Source organism: Natator depressus, chromosome 11 (assembly GCF_965152275.1).
Source record: "Natator depressus isolate rNatDep1 chromosome 11, rNatDep2.hap1, whole genome shotgun sequence".
In the NCBI taxonomy this organism is placed as follows: domain Eukaryota; kingdom Metazoa; phylum Chordata; order Testudines; family Cheloniidae; genus Natator; species Natator depressus.
Window position 1 is genome coordinate 58674725 of NC_134244.1, and position 19665 is coordinate 58694389.

General features: G+C 43.1%; 1 protein-coding gene across 1 annotated transcript; it reads left to right on the top strand.

The window, feature by feature from the left end:
- Positions 1–5888: 5888 nt before the first annotated feature.
- On the top strand, positions 5889–18303 carry LOC141995627 (caspase-8-like). The gene is made up of 8 exons (XM_074966883.1): positions 5889–6199; positions 6898–7003; positions 8458–8596; positions 10578–10637; positions 12517–12608; positions 13344–13455; positions 16363–16852; positions 17770–18303. Exons 1-8 carry the CDS (start codon positions 5889–5891, stop codon positions 17909–17911), a joined length of 1452 nt encoding a protein of 483 aa, XP_074822984.1. The 3' UTR covers positions 17912–18303.
- The last annotated feature ends 1362 nt before the right edge of the window (positions 18304–19665 follow it).

The window sequence follows — 19665 nt, forward strand, 5'->3', positions numbered from 1 at the left end:
CCATATCTCAATGTCTATACTTTGACCCGTTAAATTTTTACCCCCAATCGGGGAGACTGCAGATTATGTATTCCTTATGCCACCCATTCCTAAACCGAATTTCGCACCCCTTGATAATCTGTACCTTTTCCCTGATAACCAGAAACTTCTATGCTTAAACTCTGTACCGTTTTCTTTTTACTTCAACATTATCTTAATAAAATTATTAAATCTGAAAACCCTGATTTATTTACAGGTAGGTGTTGGTCACAGACAATGCCAGAGTGACATTATCCCCAGTAAAAAGAAAAGGAGTACTTGTGGCACCTTAGAGACTAACCAATTTATTTGCGCATAAGCTTTCGTGAGCTACAGCTCACTTCATCGGATGCATACTTTCCACAGTATGCATCCGATGAAGTGAGCTGTAGCTCACGAAAGCTTATGCGCAGATAAATTGGTTAGTCTCTAAGGTGCCACAAGTACTCCTTTTCTTTTTGCGAATACAGACTAACACGGCTGTTACTGTGAAACCTGTCATTATCCCCAGTGAAGACAATGCACTTCTGAAAAGATACAGCTGTAAAGTCACAGGAATAAGTCCACTGCTAAGCAGACCTTAGGACTGTGTTTCAACCTTTTTTCATTTGCAGACCCTTAATAAATTTCAAATGGAAATCAGCCATCATCTGTGGACTCTCAGGGGTCCACGGATCACAAGTTGAAAACCACTGCCTTAGGATATTGGTGGGAAGGGAGCCGCCTCTGGCAGATTTTATGTCTGTGAGCCTGCTTAGATCCACAGGAAAAGAGTGCTATCCCAGTTCTGCAGACATAAGGAAATTTACTGTCTGCATGAGTGTGGTTAATGGGTGAATTGGGGTGTGATACCTAAGCCAGTGGTTCTGTAAACTTTGTGAAGAACAGACCCCCTGCCACTTACGATAAAGGACATTCTTTTTTCTGTTAGCAGCATAGGATCTGTGAAACAGATGAGCGGTACATATGGCCATACTTACAACCTATTTACTTCTCAGAGATGTAAAGCTCAACTTAGATGTATGTAAAGATGGAAGTATTGAGATGGTATTCCTGTATTAATGGTGAAATCCACATCTGCGTACAATTAGAGATGGCATCATATGATAAGCTAAAACAATAACTTTGATCATTTGGAAATTACAAAGATATGTAAGAGAACTGCTTGGAAATCAAAAGCAACTCAAATGCTAAGGGAAATTGAAACCAGTGCCTCTCTGTAAAATGGAGGGGATCTTGGAGATCTTTTCTTTTCATGTATTCATTCTCCCTTGGGTCCTCTTGGACTTCATTAATCTCAATGAAATACCAATAATTTAGAATAAATACCTTAATATTGCAATTCACTAATGTAGTAGTAGCTATGCATACAAATGGCTAAGGTGTATAGAATCAGAATTGCTCAGCTGTTTGCCATAGATCCTGTATCACAGGCAGCTGATAGAAAGCCTCCTTTAGCTTAGGTGGAGAGGGCCTATGGTTCTGGAACAAAGGAATAGCTGAGCTCTGTCCCCTGCCACTATGGAGTTTTGAGCGGATGACACCCCTTAAGGTCTAGGTGTCTACTGAGAGAGCTGGCTGAGTTTTTTTTGATTAAATGTTTTTCTTAAGAAAATGCCAATTCGTGGAAACCCCTTTCCCTCCTCTGCCTAATTTTGGAGGTGAGTGTCCTAACCACTGAGTTAGTGGCTATTTTGGCATTGTGTCTGCCTTGCTGGTATTTTTCATGAAAAATTTGAAAAGGTCTTGATTTTGTTGTTCAGCATTCGACCAAAAACAGATTTTGCAACTTGTAAATATATTGCAAAACAGAATTCTTGTTTTTTGGCCAGTACTAATCACCAATTCATTACAATGTATCTTTCTGAAACACCATTCAGACACATGAATTTCAAGAGAACATTTAGACTTTACAGTTCCATGTGTTCACTGAGTGCCGGTTGTGTATTTGGTGGTGGTGGCTGTCTCTCTCCTTTTTTCTTTTATATAAATAAAATAATTTTCCATAAAAAATATTGCATGTTAAAAATGATCCAACTGCATAGAAAAGATGGACACTATAGTAAGATAGATGGGACTGAAGCAGGGGTGGGCAAACTACAGCCCGCAGGCCAGATCCAGCCCACCAGCTGTTTTAATCTGGCCTTCAAGCTCCCGCTGGGAAGCTTGCCCTGCTCTGGTGCTCCAGCCAGGGCTCCTGGAAGCAGCGGCCTGGCCCTCCTCCAGCTCCTACGCGTAGGAGTAGTCAGGGGGCTCCGCTTTGCATGCTGCCCCCGCCCCAAGTGCCACCCCCGCAGCTCCCATTGGCCAGGAACCGCAGACAATGGGAGCTGCAGCAGTGGTGTCTGCGGATGGGGCAGCATGCAGAGCCATCTGGCTGCGCCTCCAGATAGGAGCCGGAGAAGGGACATACCGCGGCTTCTGGGAGCCGCTTGAGGTAAGCGCCGCCCAAAGCCTGCACCCCTGAGCCTCTCCCCGCACCCCAACTCCCTGCCCCAGCCCTGATCCCCCTTCCTGCCCTCCAAACCCCTCAGTCCCAGCCCAGAGCACCCTCCTGCACCCCAAACTGCATTCCCAGCCCCACCCCGGAGCCCTCACCCCCCACCCCATTCTCCACTCCCCTGCCCCAGCCTGGAGCCCCCTCCCAAAGCCTGAACTCCTCATTTCTGGCCCCATCCCGGAGCCTGCACCCCCAACCAGAGCCCTCACCCCCTCCCGCACCCCAACCCCAATTTTGTGAGCATTCATGGCCCGCCATACAATTTCTATTCCCAGATGTGGCCCTCAGGCCAAAAAGTTTGCCCACCTCTGAACTGAAGGATCCAATGGCAAAGCAGGGAAGTGGGATAGAGACAAACTTTAAAGTGGAAAAGCTTTTTGAAGCAAGCGTGTTTTTCTCCTGACCCTTTAATTCTTCATTTAGAGGAAACAACTCAAATCTCCCTTCATAACAAGGTGTCCTGATTATGCTGCTTGCTGTGCTCCAACTCCCCCCTTTTTACTAGTTATTTGTTTTATTTTTACAAACTCTGTTTCCATATCTGCAATATTTGATTATTTGTAATATTTGAAATTGTAATGATGACAAATTCCGAAATTGAACAGCTCTGTTGACATTGTGTAAATATCACAATTTTCATTCTGTTGTCATTTAATTTAACCTACTACTGTAAATCACATGACAATACACTCAGTCTCGAGACCAGTCCTTTCCTGTTGCATGACTTCCTGTTGGGACTGAGAAGGAACAAGATCCAGAGGCATTTCATCCACTGAGCTGCCTGACCCCAAAAGTAAGTGAAATCCACATCCTTAACTTCAATATCATTTTATGTTTGAAGGCAATTGAGTTTTGCTAGGCCAATATCTCTTTCTATTTTTTTTCTCTTTCCCTGTTTTGGATTATAATCTAATGCCGGAAGACAATGGAGTTAGAATTTTTAGTACACTATCCGCACAGGCAGACATACACACATGCAGATATATGTATGCAGAATAGACAGTATATAAACTATAGTGTTCAAAGTTTATAGAAAGTTTTGAAAGTGAAAGTGAAATTAATTCCCTTTACCAGAAAGATCGTTTTTATGGCTATAAATTGCTTATACCTTAATCTAGGGGTATGCATGTGTGTCAGAGGACACCTGTTCCCCCAATCTTAAATTGACAATTAACCATCAAGTGTGTATTCTCCTTTTTTTTTTCAGAGAAGTAACAAATAAGATCAAGCAGTTGAAAGCACCGACTCCTGTCTGAATGACTCAAATGTGCCTATTCTCGTTAGTTTTCATATGGCCCAGAGGTGCAGAGTCTCATCTGTTTCGAAACTAATTTTGTATACATTTAAAAGAGAAATGAGGGTCGGGGAACAGAGCTTTAGATAGTGTGCTGTGTAGGACAGGGAGTGAGTTTTACTGGGTTTTTCTAGACAAGAATTTAAGGTCCTACTGTATAGTAACCAGTTAAAAGATTGCCAATTAACTCAAGTTAACTAACACGATTGTGAATGCTAATCCATACACTCCTCAGAACTTTGCAGTTTACCTTAAAATGGGCCCTCAAGTTAACCACAAACGTTTGTGTCATGGAACAAATTATTGTAGAGTGTCTAGATTAGCATTTACAATTATATTCATTAACTCAAGTTAATTTGGCAATCGGTCAACTCTGTACCTCAGAACCACAAACCCTGGTCTACACAAAGCTGCAGTGTGTTTGAAGAGAGCCAACTGCAAGGGGGGGATCCCAACCTCATGGTGGGGTTTTGGACACTGCCACCATACACATGGAAATGACTTCTCTGGTAATCTGACAGTGGGACGCTGGCTTGCTCTCCCAAAGGGTTGCCATACTAAATGTTCCCTCACAATTTCAGTCTCAGAATGGTGCCCAAATGAAAAAGACTGGAGGAGAGAGACCTTCCAAGCATGCTAAGAGGGAGTCCCCCACAGGGCCCACTCAAAGAACTTCAGCCACCCGGTAGATTCTTTCTCCCAAACCCTCACCCTCCTCTGATATCCCTGGGTAGCCCTTCTGCTGTGCTGTCACAGAGGGAGCAGAGCACTGACTGGCACTCTCTGCAATGAGGCAGACAGACTAGCAGCATATGCTACCGTTCCCACACTATGGTCTGAGGATTTTTGGAGCCTCATGCTCCATATTCCCAAATTCAGAGGCCCATTCTAAATTCAGTACAGTAGAAACCTCAGAGCTATGAACACTTCAGGAATGGAGGTGGTTTATAACTCTGAAATGTTCGTAACTCTGAACAAGACATTATGGTGGTTCTTTCAAATGTTTGCAACCGAACATCGACTTAATACAGCTTTGAAACTTTACTATGCAGAAGAAAAATGCTGCTTTCCCTTTATTTTTTTAGTAGTTTACATTTAACATGGTATTGAACTGTATTTGCTCCCCCATGCCCGCTGTCCGATTGCGTACTTCCGGTTCCAAAGGAGGTGTGTGGTTGACTGGTCAGTTTGTAATTCTGAGGTTCTACTGTACTTGTGTCCTGCCCTAACTGTAGTCCAGGACTGAAAATTCAAAGGTCACTGGGGGCTTTAGGTGCACAGTGAAATGGGAAACATGTGGCTCCAGCCTCTACTAAAGCTTTGGAAATTATCAGTATGCTTTTTACCTGATCTGTAACTTACAAATGTGCAGCGTGATAGTAATTAGCTTAGCTTGTAAGTGAGCTGTAGTTTGCAAGTGCTGGAGACAACAAGTATAAATTGTTCCTGTCTAAACAATTGGAGTGGCCTGGTTGCAGGGACCTGCAGGGGCCAGACAAAAAAATTGTTTATAGAAGCAGTAGTAGCTTAGGGAAGCTTTTACTACAATTAAGACACACATCTGTGATAGAGTAATGTCTGTGGGTCTCATTTATTGCTCAGACACTTTGTTGATTTTAGATCTAGGGGAAACAGGTGTCAGATATATGGATCTTGCTTCTGGGTAGCATTAAATCTCTAGAAAAAGAATAATGCTGACTTTCAAAAGAACAACAGACAAGATCTAGGAAAGAAAAAAGGAAGCACTTGCATGCAGCTAGGTTGATTCTGCTGCCAGCAAACGCCAAACATCCTCCCAGGGAAAGCAGGAGGAGCTTGTCTCCATTACATTTTCTCTTACCTTTGCTTCTGTTCCCAAGTGCAGATTCCTAAAGCTGATCAATTGAAAGGGGACAAAAGAGACCTAACATCAAAACTATGATGGGGGGGACATAAGATGTATGTATCTATTTATTATGGAGCATTCCACGTGACGTGACTCCTTTTGTAATTGTGTTGAACTGGCCCATCAATCCCATTGTTCCATCATCATCTCACTTTGTGTTTAGATCTGATTCCTCATCTCTCAGCCATAAAATGAGCGCAGATATACACAAGCTTCTCTTCTTCATCAGCGAGGAACTGGACTCAGAAACCTTGATGGCCCTGAAGTTTCTGAGTCTAGAGTACATCCCACTGAAGAATCAGGAAAACATTCAGGATCCCAAAGATTTCTTCCAAAAGCTCCAGAAGAAGGGACTGATAGAAGAGGATGATCTGTCCTTCTTAAAGGAGCTAATGTTCAGAGTAAACCGCATAGACCTCCTGACTGGTAAACTGAGCTCCAGCAGAGACGAAATGGAGAGGGAGCTTCAAATCCCAAACAAGGCAAAAGTTTCACCATATAGGTATGCAGTGTGGTAGTAAGGACTCTTTGGGGCCTCTTGGGCTTAAAAGACCCAGGTAGAGATGTTCTGTTATGTCCAGGTTCATTCTTGTTTCCTATCTGAATTGTCTTCCATTTTATCTCCCACACAAATCCAGGGAGAATTTTATACTTCTCAATCTGGCTCTGTGCGTCTTGCACACTTAAGGACTGGTATTTAGCTCTATGCTCTAATGCTATTGATTGTGTCCTTGGTACTATTCCGACAGAAGTGACATCTCCATTTTCCTAAAGAGACTCAGTCTCCGAGAATGTTTGTTTTTTTCCTGGATATTATCTCACAATCATAGTATTGTATTGTAACTAGAGAGGGGTCAAGCAGGCTTGGGGTTGGATTTGATCCTCTCAAATCCAGAGAGAGAGCCTGAGTCTTACCTAGGTTACTTGTAACCTGATGTGTGCTATGTACTGTCTCATTCCTGGAAGCACTGCCACTGAGTGCTTCCGAGAGCAATTGTTTTCACTTTGGACCACACCAATTTTCTGATACTGTGGTGGTGATCTTGGTCTTGGCTTTCAAGGATATTGTACATAGCAGTGATAAGGATGAAGCAAACCCTTTTACTGTGGACCAGCCTGTCAGGCACATGGGGCATTTAGGTAATCTTCATTTTGGCTAATTTGCTTCCTTTCTTCCCTCTCTCCTTCCTTTATTGTCAGGCAACTACTTTACAGAATCTCTGAAGAAATAACTAGTGAAGAAGTTGCCAGTGTAAGATTCCTGCTGCAAAAGGAGCTTCCAAAGAAGAAGCTTCAGGACAATGCTGTAAGAGCACTTGATCGTGGTGGCTTCTTGTGCAAAGTTGGTTTTGAGGCTATGGCTATGCTACACCTTACATCAACATAAGTTATATTGCTCAATGGTGTGGTTACCCACCCCCCTAAGCAATATAACTTATGCCGACTTAGTGCTGAGCACACCGGTGCGTAAGTCGATGAGAGAGCTACCGCCAGCAGATGCTGGAGTAATTAAGCCAACGGGAGCTCTCTCCCGTCAGCTTAGAGCAGCTATGCAGAGAGCTTACAGTGGCACAGCTGCATCAGTTCAGCTGCACCACTGTAAGGTCTGTAGTAGCCATAGTTTAACTCCTTCCTCGAAGGAGGTAGAGAGAACAGGTGCATGTAAATCCCAGCCTGCAGTGGGGATGGATCATAAGATTATATTGTTCAGAGGAAGTGGAAGAGCTGTGAGATGGTCTCCATTAGAGAATGGGTCCTTCTTTCTCCCTCCTGTCTTAGTCTCCTTTCCCCACCACTTTCCCACATTCTCATTGTCTTATCCACACCATCCATCTCCCTGCCTCTGCCTCCCACAAATTCAGCACACTCCTTTTCTCTTCCCACTGCTTTCAGGGTATAGATGTTTGGGTGGCACCCAAAGGAGGAGGATGTGAGCTGGAGAAAAAGCACAGGGTTTGGGAGTCAGACAATCCTCAATTGTAATCCTGGCTCTGCCAATGACTCGGGTGGTCCTGGGAAAGTCACTTAACCTTTCTGTCCCTTTCCTTATTTGTAACACTGGATAATGTGCCTAGCTGCCTCCCAGGGTATGGTGAAGGTTAGATAGCAATTTCTATCTTCAAAGATAGTGATTTGTCTATGAAAATACTACATACTGTTCATAAGCACCCTTCCTGAGTTCATCCACAGGGCCTCTATGCTCTGTATTAAAACTCTCCCTAAAAGCCCCAAATCTGCTATGGTCCCCATGGGAAGATTAGCTGATACAATTACAAATTTGGGTAGTAATTAGGAATAATTGATGTAATGGAAAACCTACAGCAGTGTAACTAAATTGTTTTTAAAAAATCCGTCTTAGTTACGCATCTGGAATAGAGATGCACTTATCCAGGTTTATACCACGCTTTTTATTCTAGTTTAATTTAATTCGGTCAATTACTGGATTAAGCTAAACCAGTGGTTTGCACTGGTTTAATGAAATCTGTTTTGTTACATATGTGCAGAAAAACCATATGTAAACCAGCCCTAAAATCCCTTGTTTTAGCTTAATTTATTTTTCCATGAGGTGGCTAATTCACATCTTGACACCCGCTACCACCTTCTAACTTGCTGTATTTCTCTTCCCCCCAATTCTCTGTCTGTTTCTGTCTTCAGCTTTTCCTCTCCTCAGAGCAGGGAACCTTGCCTTCCTTTTGGTTTGATGCCTAATATGTTGGGTGCTACCTGAAACTAATACATCAGAATATTTTTTTTAAACAGACAATATTGAAGCTCTTTATAGAAATGGAAAAAGCTGGGATAATGAATGAAACCAAATTAAAGGTGCTGAAGAGTATTTTACAGGAAGTTAGACCTGACCTGGTGCAAAAAATTAATACCTACGAAGTAGAAACACAAGGTAATGATTTTAAACTACCCATTTGAATATTCTTTTGACTGAGTCCCGAGGACCAAAGGAGGTGGAGATGAGGGAGACATTGGATGTCGTCTGCTCCCCTTAGGAACTATTGAAAAATTGTTCTGCCTAGTATTAATTTCTGTGCTTTGACCAGTCTAGTTTTAAATGTCTCTAAGAGTGAGACCTGTACCGCTTCCCTTGGGAGACTAGTCTGTAGACTTACAGATCTTGCTGTCAGCGAGCTGCTAGGCTTTAATCTCCATCAGCTAGTGGAAAGGTTGGAAAGAAGCATAACGGAAAGGGTTTGGAAGGGAGGTGTTTTTACTCAAGTCGGTGGCAAATGCTTTAAAACAGAAACTGGGACATTTCCAGCACTTCCAGTTACTGTGTTCTTGATGAGCTTTTGGGGCTGAAGCAATGACTTGTTCACCTGACAGGCCCAACGTTCAGGAAACAGTTAATGAGAGGCACCATCCAGCGGCCAGGGGAAAGTGAGAATACACAGACTTTTTTTCATAGCAGGTTCTCATTTGCATTTGGCACAGTCGTGTATGTTTCTCTGAGGCCCCCTGGACGGCTCTCAGAGCATTTGGACTCTTTCTCCCAGCCATTCTAAGGATGTACTTGTGAAGCATCACCTGTTTGGTGAGTAGAGCAGATAATGGCTCTGAGGCAGATAGTGGCTGCGTCTAATCTTGACTATAAAAATTCTCCCACTAGCGGCAGCAACAGTGGAAGCACTAGTGTCAACAGAGCACTGATGCTTTATCACCCCTTGTTGTCTAGTGCAGGGTAGATGTAATCAGCACAGTCACCGTCAGTGGGCACCTAAACGATGTCTACACCATCGTGCTCCCCACTGCTGTCTCTAGAGGCATTGTAACAGTGGGAGATTTCCAGGAATTCTACCGTAGACCAGGACTGTAGCCAAGGGGGAGAATTATTTAATTCATCTCTTTAGATGGAGCAGGAAGGAGTCATGTTTTTCAGCCCTGTTGCCACTACAGAAAAATACTTTTTCAGCACAGCCATGTTTAAAACATGATTATGACTTATTTTTGCCGGTCTAGACAGTATAAAAATGTCATAACTAGGGATGTAAAACTGGTTAACTGATAAGCATCGTTCTTATTGGTTTTTGGTTAACAATTAAACTCCGCTGCCAGCTCTGTGCCCGGGACATGGGGACGGCAGCTGGGACCCCAGGCGCGGGGACCGCAGGGGTGATGCGCTAAAACATGGGGGTGCTGCAGCACCCCTTGCACTCCTAGTTCCCTGCCTATGTGAACTTCTTAAGTTAACTGTTTAACTGATAGAATTTTAATAGGTTACATGGTTATTATTTTAAACCCTATTTACATCCCCAGTCATAACCGTGATGGAGAATTATGTTTTAACCCTAGTAGATGCCTGTGTTACAACCATTTTTCACAATCTTCTTTAAATATTGTTATTTCTGTAGTATAGACAGGGCCTTTATCTCAGCCAGGGCAACAGAAATGGTCAACCTGTCAATGGGCTAATCCATCACCAGGAGGGCAAGAGGGGAACCCATTCCTGGAGGGGACAAGAAGAGAATCGTCAGTCACTAACAGAAGGAGGGCTCTCCTCCAGCACCTAAAAATAAAACCTCAAGGGAACTCTTATTCAGTGGGACGTGACAAATATAGCGAAGAAGCTGCAGAACTGGTACAGCCACAGGGTTTCTTTCCCGTGTTGGAAACTGGTGTCAGTTGATCATAATCTAATGTATTAACAGTTTAGATAACTTCACACAGAGAGCAAGGCTCACCAGAATTGTGTGTGTACTGGATGAGTTGCTTTGTCTGCCCAGGCTGTTTGTCCTTTAAGACTTCAGGGTAGTTTCTGTTGAAGACTAGGCGTGTAGTAAACCTGATGCCTTGAGAATCTGGCTGCACTGAGACCTGGGATAGCCTCAGTTGAATTTTTCCATCATTCTTCTTGTCTCTTCATGTTTCAGCCCCAGATGAATCGATCACAAGCTTGGAACCTTCTTTTCAGAGCCTGACAATTACCGAAGGTATTTTGTTACTGCTCCTTAAGTAGATTAATAAATTATAAGGGTAGAAGAGACCCTTGTGATCAGGTCTTGTCTCCTGTATAACACAGGCCTTAAGACTTCCCCTGAATTAATTCCTGTATGAACTAGAGCACAGGCTCACTTAATTAAATGTAATTTAGCTAAGAGTCTGGTCACTGCCCTAAGTGCGAAGAAGTTTGTTACCTGCATTGTTTCCCACCTAGATTCTGAAGCCTGTATAGATTTCATGGTCAGTGCCACGTAGACTCGGCCTCTTGATTCATATGGTTAAAAATAGGACTAATCATCACTAACTAAATATACCTAAAAACAGCCTGATGTTAAGCAGTGGTAGGCCCATAGGTGCTAAGGCTATAGACGTTATCTAAGTGGTAAACAATGATGAAAATGTGAGCAGTTTGTCATGTTTTAGGGGTTGGAAGTTGTATAACACTCTGCTCCAGCAGGTGATTCCATCCAATATTGTCCCCATTATTACAGTATCTGAGCCCCTGTGAGGTAGAGATGTACCATTGTCCCTACTTTAGAGGTGCGGAACTGAGTTACAGAGGCAAAGTGACTTGCCCAAGGTCACAAATGAAGTCTGTTGCAGAGCAGGGAATTGAACGTGAGATTCCAGAGCCTCAGGCTAGTGCCTGAATAACTGAACTATGCTTCTGTGTCCACCAATTTTTCAGCTTCTGACTTAATTATCTCAGTGCCTCCTCCTACACTGTCCCCAGTGCATGAAACGCCCTTGCTGAGCTGATCCCCCTTTTAGTCCCTCCTGATTACCCACTTCTGCTGTGCTGCCTATGGAGGGATTCAGCTGGATTTCTACTAGGCTTGGCAGAATTCAGTTATTATTATTATTTTTAATAAATGTTCTCTTTAGAACATGCCTAGCACATTGAGGACATTGCAAATAATACTAAATGCTCAAGGAAGAGTGACAGATTAGCTGATGAGAGCTCGGACATTAGAAATACCGATGGGTTCAGACAGTTCATCCTCTAGCTCTATTTCTCAATGTTTCTCTCCTCATCCAGATTTCTCTTTTGATTTTTTTCCAAGCAAATGGTGTGCAGGCCGAAATCGGACAGGATCCATGCAGAGGGGAGCTTTATGCCTGTGCGTATCCCATTGCAGGATCAGGGCCTCAATGCCTCACTCTCCCTCCCCAAATAAAGCATTTTTCTTATTTAACTATCCAGGACTTTGCAGGAAATAGCAAATCACATCTATTCCTGACTCTGATTTCTTATCTGAATTGAAGAAACTCTCCTTTTATATTCCTTTTTATACTCTGGTGGAAATATGAAAATCTCCTTTTTATTTTTTTTTTTCAACTGCCTGGCAGCCATCGGTATATGCCTTTGGTTTCTGACATCTAGCAATGTTACAACAATAGTCTTTCTGAAACATTTGCTGCTGTCCCACTTCTGCTCCAAGATATTATTGTAGCTCTTTTCAACATAGTGTATAATGGATCTTCCTTTGAATTTAAATCCAAGAAAAATGGGAAGAAAATATTCCCTTTAACAGGACACAGGGTCACTTTTTTTTTGTCCAACACTCACTCATAAGTCAAAACTCGCCTTCCCCTGATAGTAGTGATCATTTGCAGCAGTTACATATTGACCAAGCAATCTATTGCAAAGCATCTTTCCTTAAAAAGGAAGCCCATCTGTGGATTTGCTCAGCTGGAGATAGCAAAAAGTGAATCCCTGTCTAAAGATCCCTCAAAATGATGTGTGCACAATGGAAGCTAGTCCCCACCCCACTCCTTCAGATCAGTTGGATGCCATTTTTTATACTGAATTATGTTAAAGTTAAGACAGTCCTTTTGACTCTAAATCTCCTTTCGTGCCCCTTGTAGGTCATATTCACCAGGAAGTTCCTTGCCCTAAAACATGTGCATTTGTGGGCCCAGGTGAATTGGGAGCAAAGGAAGCAGTGTCAGTGCCAAAGGTGAGAAATCCTGATGTTTAGCTTGAACTGCTGCTCTGCTCCTGACCCTCATGGGCATAAATCCCATTTACAACCCTCCCTACAATTGTTGGTGAGGCCCTAGGGAACCCTCATCCAGAATACAAGAGTAAGCCCCACCCTTTGCTGTGTTGCCTGAGGATCAACACCCCATTAGACAGGAAACAGAGCAATGTGTGCCACTGGGGGAGTGGGAGGGGGAAGAGAACCACCAGGACACCCTGCAGCCAGTGGAGAGTTTCCGGCAGTCATGGTTAAGCACATCCCTCCCTCCCTCAAATCATGCTGAATCAATGGATAAGAACCAATGAACCCCACCAAGCAAAGGAAGGAGGGAGCAGGAATCTCAAAGGTAGCCCCCACCACGTGCTCTTGGGGGGAGAGGGGCGCGTTGGGCTGGGGACAAACACCTGCTCCCTTTCCCTCTACTCCAGAACAATAAACTCGCCATGGGGGAGGGAAGGAGTGCTCGGGGGAAGGAAACAGGGTTCTTATTTCCCCACTCCCTTCCATCCCCCTGCAGGCAGAGGCTAGAGCTGTCCCAGATTCACAGACTTCCCCTACGCCGCTTCCCCAGCGCCCCAGCCTGTGGTATGTCTGTGGGGCTTAGATGAGGCGGGGTAACAATCGTCCCATTTCTTTTTTGGGTACCTTAAAACCCACAGCTCTTTATGTTGCTTTTACAGTCTTGTCATTACACTCTGTACATTTCTACAGCTCAAGAACCCCTACAGAATGGACAATAATCCTCATGGCTATTGTGTGATACTGAACAACTCTGATTTTAAAAACCCTGATGAAACCAGGACAGGCACAGACAAAGATGCTGGTAATTATTTTGCTTGTTGAACTACTGGGGGGGGGGTTCTTTGTCTGAGGGAACCATTTAATCTACCCTTCTTTGTAGAATGGATAAGCTACTTGGTTGTCACTCTTTCCTTTCACAAGACCACTCTCACCAAGCTTCCTTCCCTCCATGGTTGGTCTGACAGACGTGTCGGCCATTATGGCATCGGAAAAGCAGTCTCTTCACTGCTAAAAAGGGTGGTCTTCTTACAGCCTGACAATTAATCCATGTTAGCTCTCTCCCTATAACAGCCTAATGGAGATACAAGTAGTTTTTACCTTGTAGTTGCTAGGTGAGGTCAACACTCCACTCCACAGAATATCAGGGTTGGAAGGGACCTCAGGAGGTCATCTAGTCCAACCCCATGCTCAAAGCAGGACCAATCCCCAATTAAATCATCCCAGCCAGGGCTTTGTCAAGCCTGACCTTAAAAACTTCTAAGGAAGGAGATTCTACCACCTCCCTAGGTAACGCATTCCAGTGTTTCACCACCCTCCTAGTGAAAAAGTTTTTCCTAATATCCAACCTAAACCTCCCCCATTGCAACTTGAGACCATTACTCCTTGTCCTGTCCTCTTCTACCATTGAGAACAGTCTAGAGCCATCCTCTTTGGAACCCCCTTTCAGGTAGTTGAAAGCAGCTATCAAATCCCCCCTCATTCTTCTTTTCTGCAGACTAAACAATCCCAGCTCCCTCAGCCTCTCCTCATAAGTCATGTGCTCTAGACCCCTAATCATTTTTGTTGCCCTTCGCTGGACTCTCTCCAATTTTTCCACATCCTTCTTGTAGTGTGGGGCCCAAAACTGGACACAGTACTCCAGATGAGGCCTCACCAATGTCGAATAGAGGGGAACGATCACGTCCCTCGATCTGCTCGCTATGCCCCTACTTATACATCCCAAAATGCCATTGGCCTTCTTGGCAACAAGGGCACACTGCTGACTCATATCCAGCTTCTCGTCCACTGTAACCCCTAGGTCCTTTTCCGCAGAACTGCTGCCTAGCCATTCGGTCCCTAGTCTGTAGCTGTGCATTGGGTTCTTCCGTCCTAAGTGCAGGACCCTGCACTTATCCTTATTGAACCTCATCAGATTTCTTTTGGCCCAATCCTCCAATTTGTCTAGGTCCCTCTGTATCCTAACCCTGCCCTCCAGCATATCTACCACTCCTCCCAGTTTAGTATCATCCGCAAATTTGCTGAGAGTGCAATCCACACCATCCTCCAGATCATTTATGAAGATATTGAACAAAACCGGCCCCAGGACCGACCCCTGGGGCACTCCACTTGACACCGGCTGCCAACTAGACATGGAGCCATTGATCACTACCCGTTGAGCCCGACAATTTAGCCAACTTTCTACCCACCTTATAGTGCATTCATCCAGCCCATACTTCTTTAACTTGCTGACAAGAATACTGTGGGAGACCGTGTCAAAAGCTTTGCTAAAGTCAAGAAACAATACATCCACTGCTTTCCCTTCATCCACAGAACCAGTAATCTCATCATAGAAGGCGATTAGATTAGTCAGGCATGACCTACCCTTGGTGAATCCATGCTGACTGATCCCCACCTGTGGATGACCACACCTCCCTACACTGCAGTGACAACAGAGGCTGTCTCCGCCAGGATTTTACAGCCTGAGAGCTGACTCAGATTAGTTATCTTGCTGTAAAAACACCCCTTTTAGTCTCCTTGGCAATTCCCCCATTAGAATTTGTCTGTTTATAGCTGACAGACTTATTTTTACCCTCTTGGACAGAATATGCTAAAAATGTAGTTTAAGGAAGGAAAGTCTTTCTGTTCTGGGTACAAGCTATTGTTGACAGAGTGTGTGTGTGTGTGTGTGTGTGTGTGTATATATATATATGTGTGTGCGTGTACGCCTTTTCTGCTATGTTGTCTTTCTGCTTGATGACTTCTCTCTTTTTTTTTTTTAATAGTCGTGTTCTTAGAACTGCCATGAAATCCGTAAACTCTCAATTCTGTGTTCACTTAACCTACTGTCTGCAGCTGGAGGATATCCGGAGACCATGCTGCCGGTTAGAAAGTGTTCTGATCCAGTAGATAGACAAATCTGGTTGCAGCAATGCTCAAATGAATCCAGCTATCTTATCTTGCCATTTGCCTCTAAGCCCTTCCTCCTGCAATAACTCCATGTCTGTCTGAATCCACACATCCTTCCTTTTTAACATGGTGTCTTAAAAAAGCGTATATGGCTGAATTTTAACTCTGACCCCTTTCAAGTTGTTCGTTTCCAGTCACCCTCTTTTCTCTAGGAGACTCTTCTCGCCCATTACAAAGCTAAGTCAGCAGGTACTAGGAAAGCTGTGTAGGTCCTTACCTTTGGTAAGAGCCAGATTCTGCTGCTCTTGCTCTGCACAGAGTAGTTAATTTCAACAGGATTATTTGCAGAATAAGGAACTACTTCTTGGAAGAGTGGCAGAATCCAGCCTTAAATAAGTACATCATCATTATCTTGTTTTATCAAGAGCTATTCATAAGTATCTCAAATCTCTGTGCAGCATGAAGTTGGTGAAAGATGCTTAACCCAAACTAAACTCTCCTAATTTATGATGATTGATTTCTATGGAAGTAAAACCTGCTTTTTTCTGGGAGGACAGCATGATGCTCAAGGCAAAGGCACTGTATCAGGAGTAAATGAATAGTTGTGTATTTCTTGCTAGGGCAATATCATTTTTATCCAAGAGGACTGACAGGGTGTGGAAAAATAAGGTGGGCTTCTTTGTGGGACTGTAACACTTTCCAAACTGCCTGACGGTGTCTCTTGTTCTCCAGTGCAGTGGCTACCGTTTCATCATCATCTTCCCTCTCCTCTGTTTCTTTATGTTAAATGAGTGCTGACTCTCCCTCTTGCTTTCTCTCTCAGAGGCTCTGAAACAGGTCTTTGAGTGGCTTCAGTTTGAGACAATTGAGCACCGAAACCTAAAAGCAAAGGAAATCTATGAGACAATCAAAAAGTATAGCAAGAAGGATCATAGCAACATGGACTGTTTCATTTGCTGCTTACTCTCACATGGCGAAAAAGGTAAAGTATATGGGATAGACTGGAATTCTGCAGCCGTCAAAGATCTGGTCTCCTGCTTCACTGGATCTGAGTGCCCCTCGCTTGCTGGCAAACCCAAACTCTTCTTTATTCAAGCCTGCCAAGGTAAGACAGGGCAGAAAAGTATCCCAGTGGAAGAAGATTCTTCTCGACAGCTGGAGACAGATGCTTTACCCTTGCCTTCCATTCCTGACTGGGCTGATATCCTCATTAGTATGGCTACAGTGGAAGACTTTGAGTGCTACAGATACATAGAGAGAGGCAGCGCATTCATTCAGTGCCTCTGCAAGGAAATAGAGTCTTTCTGCCCACAGTAAGTACTACTCATATTCCCCATTTTAATAGCACGTAGAGGACTGATGAAGAGGTGGAATGCATTTGTCCCAGAAACACTTTCTTAAACTAGCTTAATAGAAACCCATTGACAATAGTACTTTCCACTTACTGTATATAGCACTTTGCATCTTCAAAGCACCGCATCATCATTAATTAGACCTCACAACCCCTCTTTCACATTGCTAAGTGTGTATTGTTATTTCTGTTGGACAAATAAGATTGACTTTAAGTGACTTGCCTGAGGTTACGTGAATCAGCAGCATAGCCAGGATTGTATTGTTGGACTTTCAGGTGCCCAGTCCCCAGTTCAACCCTCCACACTGTGCTACCTCCCCAGATGTATCCTGTATAGAATTTTACAATATTAAATGACCAACGGGAATTAATGGGAGTCTGTGGAAGCAGGCAAATCTTTTTAGTAAAGAACAATGGCAAGAACCTCCCTTCCCTAGGCTGCTGGTCTATTAAAAAAAAGAATTGCTAGTGTTTTGGTTTAGAAATGAAGGGAAATGGTGTCTGGTGATAAGTTTTGTGTAGCATCATGGAGAGCAGGGGGAGGGATTGGATGATGTGTTCATCTGTTTCTCCATATTATCTAAATGCTGCTCCTAATCAGTACCGAGAGGGAAGACAAATGTCACTTGGTAGAAAAACTTACACTGAGTGGCCTTTCTGAAATTCTTTTTTCTTCAGATCTATGTGGAGTGTAATGGTTACATAGTAGAGTGTTCAAACTGAGTGACTAGCCAGAAGTACAGGGAAGGCATTGTCCTTGCCCCAAGGGATCATGGTATCAAGCAAACATGGATAACTTCCCAGACTAGCCTCATAGGCCTAGTTGGAAACTACCATGTATTTCTATGTAACTTTTTTTTTTCTTGTAATTTGTTTAAGGCGTATGGATCTGCTGACCATCCTGACACAAGTCAACAAAGAAATGGGAGAAAAAGATTTTAATGGGAAAAAGCAGATGCCGGAGATAAAATCAACCCTGCGGAGACAACTGATCTTCCAGATGTCAACGTCAGACAATTAACCAAAGAAATAAGAAGTCTGGGATACGCTACATTAGGAGTTACTTTTTGGGATGGATTCAACTTGCAGTTCCAGAAGACAAATGGACTGGATTTGCAAGTCAATGAGGGACCTCAGCTCTCAGATCTCCATCCCTGCAATGGCTCAGTGTCCTGACTTCCAGATCTGCAGCTGTCCAAGTCACCAAATGGCCTATGTGTGTAAGTGAAGGGGTTGAGTGACTGACCTGCATCTGTCTACTTTAGCAGGAGGTGAGCATGCTCAGCACCTTCTAGGATTGACCCCTTGGTCATGATTTCAAATGAAGAAGCACTCTGCAAAATCATGATTCCAAAGCAATGAGGAAATTGTACAGTTTCCATTTGTCAATGTTATTCATAGATAAGGCCAAAAGGGACCATTGTGATCATCAGGGATCCTAGTTTTCTGTGATAAGAAAATCCCCAAAATTCTCTAGTAAAAAAACATAAAAATCCGTATTTTTCCACAATTAAAATCAAATGCTGAATTTTAGTTTCTCTAGCCACAATATGTATAGGTATCACTTGAACGCAATGTTTTATTGATAGATTTACAATTTTTAAACAAGTTCAAAGCCTACCTGTGCCATCAAACACTATAATAAAATTAATAGAATTGCAATTTTTATTTTTTACTTGTACCAAATATTTGTATGTCTGTATTCTATATTTTCAGAAAATTGTGAGGGGGTTTTAATGCATAAACACTCGAATGATATGGTGACAGTGAATTGTTTCATTACTGTTGTTGATGGCCCTGCAGTTTCAGCCTCTTGTTTTCATTTCTTTTCATTCAGTTTGTTTAGCCCTTTCCATGTGTTCTACAACTGTCTGCCTCTGAATGTAATCTATAGCCTTGCTGCATACAGTACAGAACAGGACATTACCATCAACATGAAATTTTTCCTTGCCAAACACAGTGAGACAGTTTTTAGGGGTGATTTTTTAAGTTTTTGGCCTCTTTTCATAACTTTAATTTCTCACCTCTGGAGGCTGAAGTGAAATTTGAGATGCATTAAAACGCAAACTCCTATATGCTGTTGAGTAACCTCTATACACTGGAAGCAGTTTATTGGAATATGTTTAGCAATGTAAATTTAAAACGCATTCAAAAATCAACCACAAATGGGGGAGGTTGCACACATTGAATAAGTGACACCGGTACTTTCAGTAAAATGTAGTTAATAGTTAATGTGTTTTTATCTTTTCACAAAATGTAAAAACTGTTTTTACAGAAAATCTCTAAATTCCATGTTTTTCCATGGCAAATGGATTTCTAGAATCCCTGGTGATCATCTAGTCTGACCTCCTGTATTGGAGACATAGGACTTTCCTGAATTAATTCCTGTTTCAACTAGAGCATAACTTATAGAAAAACATCCCGTCTCGGTTTACCAAAATCCATCTTTACTATCTCAACCCGTGCCCTTCCTGACCCTCCTTCCTCCATCCCCACAAAAAGAAAAAAAACAAACCAAACCAAACCTTCCTTGATTTGCATTCTGGATTTACAGATCTGATCCTGGGAAGACTTCTGGGTACTCTTCTGGCTCTGTCAATCTGTTTCTTCACTTCAGCAGGTGGGTATCATAGTTGTAAGAATGCTTGATAGAGATCTTGTAGGTGTTTGTCTCTGTCTGAGGGGTTGGAGAAAATGCGGTTGTATCGTAGAGCTTGGCTGTAGACAATGGATCGTGTGGTGTGGTCTGGATGAAAGCTGGAGGCATATAGGTAA

Coding starts and splice junctions, on each gene's coding strand:
- LOC141995627 (XM_074966883.1), top strand. CDS start 5,889: ATGAGCGCAGATATACACAAGCTTCTCTTCTTCATCAGCGAGGAACTG. Junction 12,609..13,343: donor AAGCAGTGTCAGTGCCAAAG/GTGAGAAATCCT, acceptor ACATTTCTACAG/CTCAAGAACCCCTACAGAAT. Junction 16,853..17,769: donor ATAGAGTCTTTCTGCCCACA/GTAAGTACTACT, acceptor AATTTGTTTAAG/GCGTATGGATCTGCTGACCA.